The sequence below is a fragment of the Protopterus annectens genome, chromosome 6.part1 (assembly GCF_019279795.1).
Source record: "Protopterus annectens isolate FY-2018-M chromosome 6.part1, PAN1.0, whole genome shotgun sequence".
In the NCBI taxonomy this organism is placed as follows: Eukaryota; Metazoa; Chordata; order Ceratodontiformes; family Protopteridae; genus Protopterus; species Protopterus annectens.
Genome location: NC_056738.1, coordinates 84,647,493 through 84,661,672, shown reverse-complemented (window position 1 = coordinate 84,661,672; position 14,180 = coordinate 84,647,493). Strand labels below are relative to the sequence as shown.

The following is a 14,180-nucleotide window of genomic DNA, read 5'->3' as shown; positions in this document are numbered from 1 at the left end:
GTTTCAAGGGATCCTTGTGAACCTTAGGCAGTCCATTTAATGCTGGTACCCTGGGATATTCAATTATAAAATAACTAAGCGAGTCCTTGTCAAGTGAACTGCTCAAGAAACAATCTCTTAATATTCTAATAATCTCATCTTGCATCCTTGCTACCTCAGTATATTCAATTTGTTTATATACATTAACATCAGACAACACGGCTAACATACTTCTAAAATAATAAACTCTATCCATTATCACAATTAAGCCACCCTTGTCGGCTGGCCTAATAATACTATCCTTGTGTTCTAGGTCATAAAGCACTTGTTCTAGTTTAGATAAATTTACAAAACCTTTCCGTCTATTAGAATTGTTTAACAGTGTATAAATGTCATTCTCACATTGTTTAACAAATATATCCAAAACTGGATGCTGTGGAGGTGTAAAGCTGCTTGGTTTTCTAAACATAAAACTACTACCACTAACTTCAGAGTTACCATACAACAACTTTAAAGATACATTAACTGAACTAAGGACATTTACTAGAAATGTATATGCTATATTAGCAGGCTGTGCAGGAATAAAAGATGAACCTTTATTCAGCACTTCCTCTTTTGCAGGAAAAAGTGCTGTTGCTGAAATATTCCACACTAAATTTAACTTTAAGTCACCTGTTTCCACATACTGGTTAGAGTATTTGCAGTTCCTTCTTTGGTTTGAGCGTTTGTTCCTTTGCCTGTAGTCCATTCCCTCGATGGATTGCTTCCTGTTCTGTTGAAAAGGGAGTGGAAAATTAGAAAACGACTGTACTGCTGGTTGGAAAGAGGTATTTACAGTTGCCGGTTGCTGCTGTGGGACTTTAGGTCTCACTACGGCTTCAGGTTCAATGTTTATTCCCTCCTGTGGCTTATTGTATACTGAGCACTGCTCCACAGTGAAGGTGTCAGCTGCCAAAACAGGCGTGTCTACTGTTGAGGACGTCTGCATCATCATCGGCAAGGGGTATGATGCTGGTTGCTTTGCTTCACTATTGCTAATTATATTAACTTGCTCAGTATTTGAATTGTTAGTGGAATGACAGTTTCTAGCAAAGGGATCTGGTCAAGTGGTTGAGGTGGCATGCTCTTCAGAGAGGGAATGCTTTCCCACGACATGGCATAGCCTTCTTTGTTTAGAACACATGTGTCTGAAGCTATATTTTCCCAAAAAGGGAAAGAGAGAGAAAACCTTATTGAAAGAGAGGTGGAGGGTTTCAAGAGGGGAGAGGTGTAGTTGGGGAAGGTAGTAACAGGTTTTTGCTTACAAAGGGATGCCTCACAGAAGGAGACTCCATAAGTAGTTTGTAAATCTTTTTCTTGGCGTTTTTTTTTTTTTTTTTAATCTTAGGTCCCTCAAAACAAAAGTGGATTTGGTTGGGTAGTTCCTGTGGTACCTTAGGGAGTGTGGAAAATAAAATCTGCCTACAGTCCTTCATAGTCTTAACTTGCTCTTGCAGGGCTTTGAGGAGTTTTGCAGCAGCAGGGTCAGCCACAGGGTTCTTATACAAGTATTTAAGTTCATCCAGTACCTTAGAGACTCTGTCTGGTCTTTTAGGTACAGGAGTTTGAGAACTGGGAGCTGCACATATAGACTGAAAGGTGTTCTGGTATGAACCTAGTACTGGAGGGACTGGGGGGCTGATATGGCAATTTCTAGAAGACTATAGCATCTCTTTTGAACATCAGAGATTTGCTTTGATTGCTATTCAAAATACCTCATCTTGTTCTGAACAGTTCCTCCCAAAAGAAGCCTCTTCAATAGGACGGTCAGGAGAAAAGCAAGTCTCCCCTCATCTGAAAAAAAAGTTGTCCTGGAGAATGCATTTGTGAGGAAAAGTCCAGGGAATGCTTAGAATCCACATCATATTCCTCCCTCAGAGGAAAAGGAATCTTGTGTATGTCTTTGTGGTGTGGGCTCTGGCCAATGGGTCACAAGAGGAAGAGGCTTCAGGGCTATGAATGCTTTAAATAAGCTCTGAGAGAAATCAAACCATTCTTTTTCTTTGGAAACTGTACGGGAGGTCACATGCCTAGTTTTCTGCTTTTTCTTTTTAGGCATGATATCCATATGAATGAGTCTTGGTGGTTTGGAACCTTGGTGAACGTTAATAAGAGTACCCGTAACCTTCTCCCTGACTAAGATTTGAGGGACTCCATATGGACCCTCTGAAATAATGAGAAGTGGTTCATCCTAGGTGTTTATAGCCTGCAAGGTCTCAGAAGCCATACTGGCCTTCAACAGGGTTTGGTAGTTGGCAACTAAAAAGGTATCTGATGGACTAAGTGCTTCTGCAACCTCGGCAGGTGCATCTGACTCAGAGATGTCAGACTGCGAGTAATCTTGGGGTCTCTTTTGAGTTTCTTTATTTCACAGACAGTTCTTTGGCAGATGGATGACATCAGATGCTGGGGATGCCCCCATTTTGGATGGGGCCAGTCACTTTAGATGCAGAGTTTCGAGAGACATGTTAAGGGAGGAAAGCTTCGACCCAAGGGTTTTTGGAACAAACAACTGGCAGATGGAGTAAGTTTTGTAGTCATGGTCTGGGCCTAAGGAAAACAAAAGTCACTTAGTGCACAAGTCCTTGTACGGTACCTGCCTAATGCACTCAGACTTTCCCCTCCTAGCTGACATCTAACAAAATCAAGTATGAGAAAGGAGGATTCCCCAAAGGGGCACTTACTGAAATGCAAAAAAACAAAGCAATGGTACCAGTGACCCAATGCAGATAAGTTCAATGGACGCACAACCTGCGTTTGGGATGGTGGCAAGATAGTCTGATGTACCTGTGCATGTCTGCCCATATACCCTGATGCATACAAGCTGAGGTCATGCTTTGGATGTACACCCTCAGGAAGGTAAAGCTTTGGTACCCTGGCTGGGCACCAGCGGACCATAAACACATATGTTACGAACACTGCAGCAGTGACTTCGGTCAGGACTTCATTATGTTAAAGTATGCAGCACTGTACACTACTCCTAAATTTTTCAACTAATTCTCTAGCCACACCTTTTCTGTGTTTTCTGCAAATTACTTACTCTGTGCATGCACAACACAAATCATGCCCACAAACAACTAATTTTCATGAATCTGCTGCAATATGTACAATCGTTTTCTATGAAATTTGTTCATTTTACACATTTTAGCAAAGTGATTTGCTTTCCACAGCTTCCACACTCAAACTTATGGTGTCTGTTTTAATCTAGCTTATAGCTACTCCTCACGCAGCAATTAATTAACTAAATATTTCTCATGTTACTATATCTTGCCAAAGTGCTCCCAATCTGTTTTCACTTCACACACTAAGTCTTGTAAGAGCTTCCAAATTAACTACACTTGCTTTACATAATGTTAAATATAATACCTTCAAAAATCTGACCCTCGGCATACTTCTCACCTGTCCAGATTTTTGCCTCATATTTTTAGTCTGTTTGTCATAAAATATGTGGTATTCTGGATTTTTCATAACACATCACCGAGGAGGACTGAACTCATTAAATAATAACAAGCATTTGAGTTTCAGTCTTCATATCCTTCAGAAAATACATGGTAACATAAGACTTTTATTTTAGCAAATTTCTAACTTTATAAGAGCAATATTTAAAAATTGTTCTGATTTTTGGAGCTTTATTCCCCCATTACTTTTGGCTTTGTCCAGATTTCATTGTGCTAAGAGGTTGACAGCTATGTGCTCTGGGTCTGCTGCTATATACAATTTTGTCATATTGTAATAAACCCCATCACTCGTTAGAGTTACAGCCTCTAGCTTAATTATTTAATTTAGAACAGCTGCAGCTGTTTAATTCCTTAGTATAATGTAAATCAGGTTCTGAGACACATAAGTGAAGGTCATTTCATAAAAAAGAAGCAGTCCTGTAACAGAAAGTATACAAGATGACAGTGGCTGACACTAATCTCATTATATGTCAATGGTATAGGAAAACACCACCCCTTCCTTACAAGACTCATGTAAAGCAGATATGAAACAGGTTATGTGAAAGAGAATGGGTTGAAGAAAAACAAGATCACATTACTATTGTAATCCCTATGGGGAACCATTTGTAGAAACACATATTAAAATTGTATAATAACCACTTAAGAGTGATTTTCCCGAGGTGATAAATAGCTCAGAAAACAAAGACAGAGTGAAAAAAACTTTTTTATTTCTAAAGTGCAATTTTTCTTTAAGAAAATACACATACATCACACTGACTGGACAGGTCTGTCTAACATTCAGATTCACTAGAGGGCCAGAAGTGAGGATGAGTCTACCAGTCTTGTTCACCTTCCCCAGGCTGTGAGGGAGATGCCCCATTCTGTGTCTCACTGCTAGACTAACAGAATTTCACTTTAAAGGATTAAAATGCATTACATCTTACTTGTTCAATGCTTCCCTTTTGGTAAAAACTCTGTACCCATGAACTACCACGTAGGCGGCAGTCTACTTAACACCGAAAGTGCGATAAGAGACCATGGGACACAGGTGGACAGTAGTCTCTCCTTTGATAATCACATCGCCACAGTAGTCAGGAAATCCTTCTATGTGGCACACCTCATTACAAAAGGTTTCTCATCCAGGAAAAAAGAGGTCATTGTTCCCCTCTACTCGTCACTCATTAGACCCATTATAGAGTACAATGCCCCTTTTGGTATGTACCTTACAAGACACCTACAACAACTGGAAAGGCCACATAAATACCTCACAAAGAGGATTACCGGCCTCAAACAGATGCCCTACGCAGACCGTCTCAAAGAACTGCAGCTTTACTCTGTCGCATATCGCCTACTCAGAGGCGATCTCTGCCTAACACACAAAGCTATGTCAAACCCAGAGCTTTTAGACATGCTCCACTTAAAGAAATCCCAATCCCTATGAGCTACACACTCTAGGGACCTAAACCTTGCCACCACAATAAACAGAACATGCTGGAGGGATAGATTCCTGTCCCAGAGACTTCCCATACTTTGGAACAAACTACCTATCTATATCAAACAAAGCTCCTCATTAGCACTCTTCAAGAAAACTCTTGATGATTGGATGGGATATAGGAAATATACCCCGGGTTCACTTCTGTGGCTCTGCTCGACAGTGGCACAGGAAAATCATTTTCTTGGGTGGCGAAAGCCAGGGTACCTTTGGCTAGGCTTACATGGGCCCTAGGTCCAATAGCCTAGTACCTACCTATGAACCTACACCATGGGCTGGTTGTTTGAGTGGAGAAAAACAGGGTAATTAACTAAAGATTGTTGTGTAAAATCTTACCATAACTATAGATGTCCTTCTCTTCCATGCTGCAGTATCTGCAGTATTCTCACATGTGGGATCCTATGTCTCAGGTGACCCGAATGTCCGGCTCATCTAGCAAAGCTTAAGCCTGGTTGCTGTCTGGTGCGTGGGACGTCACATGCTGGACATAAACTGTGGACCATAAATGTGACATCCGCACGCACAGACCTCAGAACTGACTGCCCAGTCGGGCAATAGTCTAAGGATAAAGGAAGGTTGCCATCCAGACAGGGAAATGGCCCTCTAGGGAGACAGGAGGGAGGGGAGGGAAGGAATACTGCAACATGGAAGAAAAGGACATCTATGGTTATGGTAAGATTTTACACAACTAGTCTATGTCCTTCTGTTCTCATATTGCAGTATTGTCACATGTGGGAGAATACCAAAGGCTCATGTAGAAAAACGGGTGGAGGAAGAGGTGGCAGTCTCCAGGAATCCATGCAGGATGGTTCTTACAAATCCTGCCCTGGCTCTAGAGATGTTATCCAATTTATAGTGTTTGGTGAATGTGTACACAAGAGGATCATATGGCTGCCTCTAGCTGTACACATGCCTTTGAAAAATGTGCCCTGAAGAAGCCACTGCTCCAATGGAATGGGCTTTGACTGTGTGTGGTAGCTCTTTACCATGGAAGGAGTAAGAGAAGGATATAGTTTTACATATCCAGGAAGATGTAGCCTGTTTGCATACAGCTCTTCCCAGGGCCCTGGGGTGAAATGATACAAAAAGTTGGTTGGACTTTCTATTGTGCTTAGTCTTATCCAGATAAAACCCCAGTTGTCTGTGGACATCCAGAGAATGGAGCACTCTCTCACTGTCATTCTGTGGTGAAGGGAAGAAGGTGGGTAAATGGATAGATGTTAAGAGACATTTCATTGATTACTCTGGGCATGAAAGGATGGTTTAATACAAAGACAAACCCTATTTCTGTGGAAAACAGTGTAGGGTCGAGTAGCCATGAGTGCTTGCAGCTCAGAGACTCTTCTAGCTGAAGCAAGGGCTACTAGCAAGACAATCTTCCAGGTGCACATCTTTAAAGAGGCAGAAGCTGCAGGCTGAAAGGGTGCAGTGGTAAGTTACTCTAGCACAAAGTTCAGGTCCCAAGTAGGAAGTACAGGTTTCCTTGGTGGTCTGATGTGGAGAATCCCTTTGAGAAAAAAGTTCCACCTCCAATCTCGATAATACGGGTGGATCCATAGGGTAAGCAAGCTGAAATGGCTGACAAATGGACTTTCACTGAAGAGTATGAACGTTCCGATTTTAGGAGCTCACACAAATAGGCTAGAACCCGAGGTACATCTGCCTGGAAGGGGTTTAGTTGCCTTTGAAGACACCAGCTGGAGAACCATTTTCACTCTGATAAACAGCATCTCCTGGTAGTAGGTTTCATGGCCTCCTGCAGGACAGGTGAATGGGATTTATGCAGTCACGCATTGTTTAGTCTGTCTGAAAAGGGCTGCCTGGGGGTAGATTGGGAGTACTCCTAGGGGATGAGGGTTTCCTAGCCCATTTCCTATGCTTTGAGGAAGAAGTGGAAGGAGCAGGTGCCCTCATAACAAAGCTAGGTTTTGCAGGGTAGTTCCTGTAAAATTTTGGAACTGGGGATACAAGTAGATGCTTCAGGTCCTACATTTCCTTGCTTTTCTCCTGCAAACATTTGAATAGCTCAGCAGATTGCTTGTCAAAGAGGAATTTATTATCCAGGGTGGCATCCGGGATCTTGTTCTTGAAGTCATCAGGGAGGGGTTGAAGTCTGAGCCAGGAGTATCTGTGTAATACACAAGCAGATGTGGCTGATCTGACTGAGGCTTCAGTAGCATCGTAGCTGCATTTTATGGAATGCCTGGCTACCTGTGCTAAGGAAAATCTGGAGGCAACTTGGGGCTTTGTAGGGGAATCGGGCATGAAAGAGAGCAATGTAGATTCCTGGGAAGCTAAATCTAAAGTATACTTTACCATGTGTGTCTGGTAATTAATGGCCCTAAAGCCAGGGAGGAGGAAGTGTAGATCTTGTTTCCCAGTTTGTCTATCACTTTACTATCTTTATCTGATGGCAGCAGGGAAGAGGAAGGAATCTGCCTGGACTGCTTATCTGGTGACACTGCAAGGACAGCTGGGTCTGCCATTGGTGGCTTGATGAGGTACTTTGTGATTATCAAGGACTTTATAGAACCTATATGGCCTTTTTGGGGCCAGAGGTTGTGATTCAGGGGTCGTGGGAGGCAAAAGCAAAGGACTCCATAAAATGCAGGTAAGCTGGAATCACAGGGGAAATAGCAGAGGGAGAATCCATCTGGAGAAGCTCAAAGTATCTTTTTTCTACCTCAGTCATTTGTGTGGAGTCCCATTTGAAGTATTCTCTCAATTTGGAGATAGTCTCCCCAAAGGTGATATCTTCTGGTGGGGAGTCTCCTTCCAAGGAGTCTTCTTTGGAGAACAGTATTCCAGGGGGGAGGCCAGCTGAGAGGTACAAGTGAGAGACTCATCAGAGGAAGAGGAAAAAGAAGAGTCTTCCTCCTGAGTCTGAGGAAGAGGGATGGAACTGACAGAGGCAGGCCTAGGACTAAGGGTAGGCAGAAAGTACAGTTGTGTACACTTACCATAAATGTAGATGTTCGAGTGTATTCACTGTTGCAGTCATTACATCTGGGTAATTTGCTGGCAGGTTGCCCTCAGTTGGCCTGATTAACGAAGTCTTGGGTCCTGCGTCAGTTGCTGTCCATTCTTCCATGACATCAGGTTGTCAGGGATATAAAACATGCAGCCGACGCCATTACATCAGTTTTTCTTGCCCCAGATGTTAGGTGCCTCCCAAATGAGGAGTAAAATATATATATATATATATGTATATAATTTAAAACAGAAAAAATATACCTCCAAACAAAAGCAAATACACCAAAAAGGCCTTTAAGCATAGTAAAAGAAAGGAGAGGTATAGTAAGAGAAAAACAGGGGGCTGGAGGGTGGGGAACCAAGACTGCAACAGTGAATACACTCGAACATCTACAATAATAAGTGTACACAACTGTGCTATGTTCTTTGTGTTTCACTGCTGCAGTCATTACATTTGGGTAGAATCCCAAAGATATGGTTGGGAGGATGGATTTATACAGCATTAGGAGCAGCTATAAGGCCCTGCAGAACAACAGTGGCAAAGCCAGCTCTGGATTTAGAGAAGAGAGGTAAATGGTAATGTTTGGTGAACGTATGAAGTGAGCTCCAGGTAGCAGCTTCTAGAATGTCTCTGGTAGGAACCCCTCTTAGAAAGGCTGCAGAAGTAGATGCAGCCCTGGTGGAATGAGATCTGATCCCCTTAGGGATAGGTTTACCATGGTGCATATAGCAGAAACAAATACAATGGCTTATCCATTTGGAAATAGTTTGCTTTGTAATAGCCTTTCCCTCTGCCCCTGCAGCAAATGCCACCAATAGTTGTTCAGATTTTCTTAAGAGATTTTGTCCTGTTTAAGTAGAATCTAAGTTGTCTGTGTACATCCAATGAATGCAGAATCCGCTCACCCTTGTTCTGTGGATTGGGAAAGAAAGTTGGCAGATGAATGGTCTGATTAAGGGCCACACTGGATACCACCTTAGGCATGAAAGATGGATTGGTCCTGATAGACACCCTGTCCGGATGAAAAATAATGAAAGGCTCCACTGCCATAAGAGCCTGTAATTCTGAAATCCTTCTAGCTGAAGTGACTGCTAAAAGGAAATATGTTTTCCAGGAGAGAAATTTTAGGTCTGCAGCAGCAGCTGGCTCAAAAGGAGGGAGAGTAAGTTTTTCCAAAACAAAATTGAGGTCCCATGCAGGAGTTGGCACTCTCCTGAGAGGTCTTAAAATTTTGGCCCCTCTGAGATGCTGCTTTAGCAGAGGATGATGGAAGAGTGGAGGTTCTGTGTTGTAATGAGCTGAAATGGCAGAGGCATGGATTTTTACGGAAGAAAAAGATAGGCCCTTGTGAAGCATCTCAGTTAAGTATCGCAGAATCTGAGGAATAATGGGCATTGCTGTGCTTATTCCTTGTGATTGGTTCCAGGCACAGAATCTTTTCCATTTGTCAGCATACGATTTTCTAGCACTAGGCCTTCTAGCCTCCAAAATGACATCCATCACAAGTTTGCTGAGGGATGCCAAGGGTGAAATTAGTTGATTAGCCATGCTGCAAGATTCAAAGTTTGGTAGTTCTGCTGAGACAGTAGGTAAGGTGTCTGAGGCAGGTGCCATGGAGAAAGGTGTGACACATTGCGCAGGAGTGGGTACCAGTGTTGGCGAGGCCAGTCTGGAGCAATCAGAATCATTTTTGGTTTGTCCTGTCTGACTTTTAGTAGAACTTTGGAGAGCAGAGGCAGAGGGGGAAAAGCACAGACTGATAGGTTTTTCCAGCTGAATGATAGAGCATCCACTTTCCAAGCTTTTTGTGATGAATTCTTGTGCAGAATTTGTCCAACTGATGGATCTTTTTGCCTCACCCCAGAACTATGTCTGGACTCCCCCATTTGCGTGCCAACATGTTGAAAATTTGTGGTTCCAGTTTCCATTCGTGTGGGTCCATAAGATTTCTGCTTAGTTCGTCTGCCAGAGTATTTCGCTTTCCTGGCAGGGATTGTGCTTGTAGTTGTATTTGGTAGGTCAAGGCCGTGTTCCACAATGCCATGGCAAGTCTGCAAAGGGGGTAGGAATGTGTACCCCCCTGCTTGTTTATGTACCACATAACTGTGGTGTTGTCTGCCATTAGTTGTCCTGGATGAACGTAGTCCTTGAAGGCTGTCAGTGCATTCTGTACAGCTAGCATCTCTTTCTGATATGTAGGTGCATTTGATTTGGGCTCTATTTGCCCTGAATGCACTTTCCTGCCAAATGAGCCCCCCAAGCATAGTCTGATGCGTCTGTAGTTAGGGTTTGGGCAGCAGGGGGTGGAGTGAATGGCAGTCCCTTGTTTTTGTGGCAGGCCTCTGCCCACCATAGGAACTCTAGTTGCAGGCAAGGTATAATAGGAATCTTTGTTTCCAGGCTGTGACAATGTCGGCTCCATAAACTTTTTCAGTACCACTGAAGTTTCCTCACATGCAGTCTTGCATATAGAATTAGAAGAATGCAGGTGGCCATGAACCCTAAGGTTTGCGAAATTTGTCTTGCAGATGGCAGGGTTTTTGTGGCCACCTGTTTGAAGTAAGTCACTAACTGAATTTGCTTTTCTGGTGTAAGGTAAGTCATCTGGGCAGTTGTATTCAAGCTTGCACCCAGGAATGTAATTTTTTGAGAGTGTACCAGTTGTGATTTCTTTTTGTTTATGGTGTACCCTAGACAAGTTAGAACCCTTTTTACATACGCCAGATGCTTTAGAAGAATGTCCTTGTTTTCTGCCTGAATTAGACAATTGTCCAGGTATGAATATATTTGAATATTTCTTTGCCTGCAAAATGCAATTACTGGAGCCAGGCACTTTGTGAAGACCCTGGGTGCAGTAGATAAGCCAAAAGGCAGTGCAGAGAACTGGTAATGCAAGTAGCCTGCTTTGAAGCTGAGGTATCTTCTGCAAGATTGCCTGATTGGGATATGCAGGTAAGCCTTTTTTAAGTGTAGAGTTACCAACCAGGCATCTTTGCCTAGCATAGGTAGTAACTGTTGAAGAGTCAGCATTTTGAATTTTGGAATGTCCAGAAATGTGTTTAGAGTGGATAAGTCCAGAATTGGACACCATGATTTGTCTTTTCTGGGTACCAGGAAAAGTCTTGAATAGAAACCTTGTCCCTTTTCCTCTTCTGGTACTGGTTGGATAGCCCCCATGTTCATGAGGGACAGAACTTGTTTCTGGGCCTCTGCCCACTGATTTGGGGGCAGGTCAAGCCATCCGTTTGGGATTGGCAACGTGTGGAAATGAAATCTGTATCCCTGGGATACTATATTTAAAACCCATTTGTCCTGGGTAATAATTTGCCAGTTTCGTGCATGAAGTGCCAGCTTTCCCCCCAAAGGGGTGGCTAAAAGGTAAGTGCTTGGTGATTGTAGAGGGAAGTCATTGAGACTGTTTACCATAGGAAGGTGCCTTGTTGTTTCCAGATTTGGAGGAGGAGTCACCCCATTATTTTGTTCTAAAAGTTCCTTGTGACTGAAACATGGAGCCTTTAGAATGTCTGGATTTGACTTGAGCGGCTCTCGAAGGAACTGGAAAGGACCAGTTCTTAGTAGGCCAGTGCCTACGAAATCTTGGAGGTTGCACTTGTAAGAAATCTTTCACAGTTTGCATAGATTTAGCTTCATCTTCCAGCTTTTTTAACACTTCTTCAGCCATATTACCAAAGAGACGGTCCTGTTGTAAAGGAGCATCCAACAATTTTGCTTTAACATGGTCAGGCAGAGTTTGCTCTTTGTGCCAAGCATGCCTTCTTAGCACAGATCCAGTTACAGCAGCCCTGCAAGAGGCCTCCAAGGAATCAAAACCACATTGCAAAGTATGTTTTCCAGCTTGGTCAGCTGAATGTAATAAAGTCTGCAAATCTTTATTTTCCACACAGTTAGAAATTAACATCATTTTCTGTTTAAGTAGTCCCATGATATGCTGTTGATATTTAAGCATATGAAATTGACAGTTTAAAGCCCTGATTTCCAAAGTTGCAGAAGTGTAAACCTTCTTACCCCATCTATCCAGCGCCCTGGAATCTCTATCAGAAGGGGTAGCATTTTTAGCAGTAGAGGCCTTAATGCCCTTTGGACCCCGAGAAATGGTTTCAGGATCAGCAATAGGATTTTTGAAAAGAAATTTGTGGGAGTCAGGAACCCTGTAGTATCTCTCTGGCTTACAAGGAGCCGGACGCAGAGAATCAGGAGCCATACTAGATTCTGAAAAAAAGCATCATCAACAATGTCTAGAACAGGTGGTGTAGCCAAAGGCCTATGCTGAGGAAGAAGAAAATCCGTAAGTCTCTTTTTAGATTCAGAGAAATCCTGACTTTCCCAATGGAAATGTTCCCTTAAGGTATATAAATTTTCCCCAAAAGAAAAATCCTCAGGGGGGAGAAGCAGAAGGAATGGAATCTTCTGCATCAGAGTCCTCATAAGTAGGACTAGACAAATCTTGTTCATTAGAAGAGTAAAAAAAATAGAATCCTGTTCAGAAGATTCATAATCAATGTCATGCCTAGGCCTCTTAGAAGGAGGGGGTTGGCTACCCCTGATCAGAGTAATTAAATCTTCAGCCATTTTGATAATTTGTTTTTTAGACATAGGGGCCTGCACATGTGGCCCAGGCGTCAGCTAGACATAGATTTAGATTCTGGCCCTAGTTTTGAAGATGGCGTAGTCTAATATACAAATCTGTAGGCCTGAAAACACCCTCAGAAGCTGGTGCCTGCACAGCGGCTCCGGACCTATCTAAGGTAGATACATCCGCGGGTTCCATAATTGAAGCATCTAGTGGCATACCGGACTCCGAATGGGTCTCAGTAGAGGCCTGCGAATCAGAAGTAGCGGGTATCAGGGGCTGCGAAAGCGCCTCACTGAGTACCAGCAAACTGGCGACTGGCTTAGGAGAAGCACTGTCATCAGTTTTGGACCGCGACAGTCTTTTTCTTTGTGTTTTTTAGGTATTCCGGTAGTCGGATTGCTAACCAATGACATTTCTGGATAATTAAATCTTGAACCAAAATATTTAAAAGCAAAAATATGCCGACGTTTAATAGTGCATTGATTAAATTTAGCACAAAACCGACAGCAAGGCACGCTGTGGTCAGGGCCTAGGCAAGGAATACAGTACAAATGAAAATCCTTATGAGGTATTTGCTTCCCACAAGTAATGCAATTATTAACTTTTACTGACATCGGTAAGGAGCAAGAAAAAGTTTCCCCAACGGGGTACTTAGCTTTTAGTTGAAGACTTCGGTTCTGAAACTCGAAAATTAATATTTCAGGAGTCGGCCGACCGGCACTTGCGAACTGCTTCTGCTTCGGGCACCGCACAGCAAGAAAGACTGATGTAATGGCGTCGGCTGCATGTTTTATACCCCTGACAACCTGACGTCATGGAAGAAGGGACAGCAACCGACACAGGACCCAAGACTTTGTTAATCAGGCCGACTGAGGGCAACCTGCCAGCAGATTACCCAAATGTAATTACTGCAACAGTGAAACACGAACATCAGGAGTATATGACGCTGCGGGCCTCTGGGTCATAAAGGTCTGAACAACAGACTGGGCAAACATTTGCCAGTCTAGATGGTCTTCCACTGGGGCAGACAAATGCCATTTTTTTTTTCTTGAGAGAAGGAGTCTTGGGAATAGTTTGAGAGGCCGAAGGCCTAGTGCCTGGCATCAGGCCTGGGGCCAAGGAGCCCTGTTCGGAAACTGAAGACAGCTGTCCAGACAAGCCGGGCTCCCCCTTAACATTGGCGGAGGCCAACATAGCAGAAACCTCTGTCGACGTGCCAACTGGAGATTCTAGGGCGGCTTCCAACATGCTACCCACTGAAGTCATCAGTTCTTCCGTACATCGCTCAGCCCCTAGACTAGTAGCTGGTAGGACATGTGACGTCAGAGGCGCTGCAGTAGCAGGCCTTGAAACCTTGGCCTTCTTTTTAGGTGGCTCCACCTTGACAACTGGTTCAGGATCCATACATAGGGCCAGTTGTTTTAATCACTGGTTCTCAACAAACAATTTAAGGGCTGCCAGATGGGTGCGCAAGGTGTTGGGTACAAACTTCTGACAGATATTACAGGTTGTATGGTCGTGAGATGGGCCTAAGCAGAATAAGCTGAATTTGTGTGCATCTTTGTGCGCAATTTGCCAACCGCACTTATATTTTCCCTTCCTAGATGACATCGGCTAATAAAAGACAAACAGCAACCTAAGCTCTTATCAAAAATAAAGATTTCC

General features: G+C 43.2%; 1 protein-coding gene across 3 annotated transcripts in view; it reads right to left on the bottom strand.

Moving 5' to 3' along the window:
- Positions 1–14,180, bottom strand: part of GORASP2 (golgi reassembly stacking protein 2) — a 1,358,808-nt gene that overhangs the window by 92,859 nt on the left and 1,251,769 nt on the right. Inside the window, exon 10 of one of the 3 annotated variants that reach the window (XM_044075519.1) lies at positions 652–751. The exons of the other annotated variants lie outside the window; for them this stretch is intronic. Coding sequence (XP_043931454.1) covers positions 669–751 — 83 coding nt within the window. The 3' untranslated portion in view covers positions 652–668. The remainder of the gene's footprint in view (positions 1–651; positions 752–14,180) is intronic. 3 annotated transcript variants of the gene reach the window in all.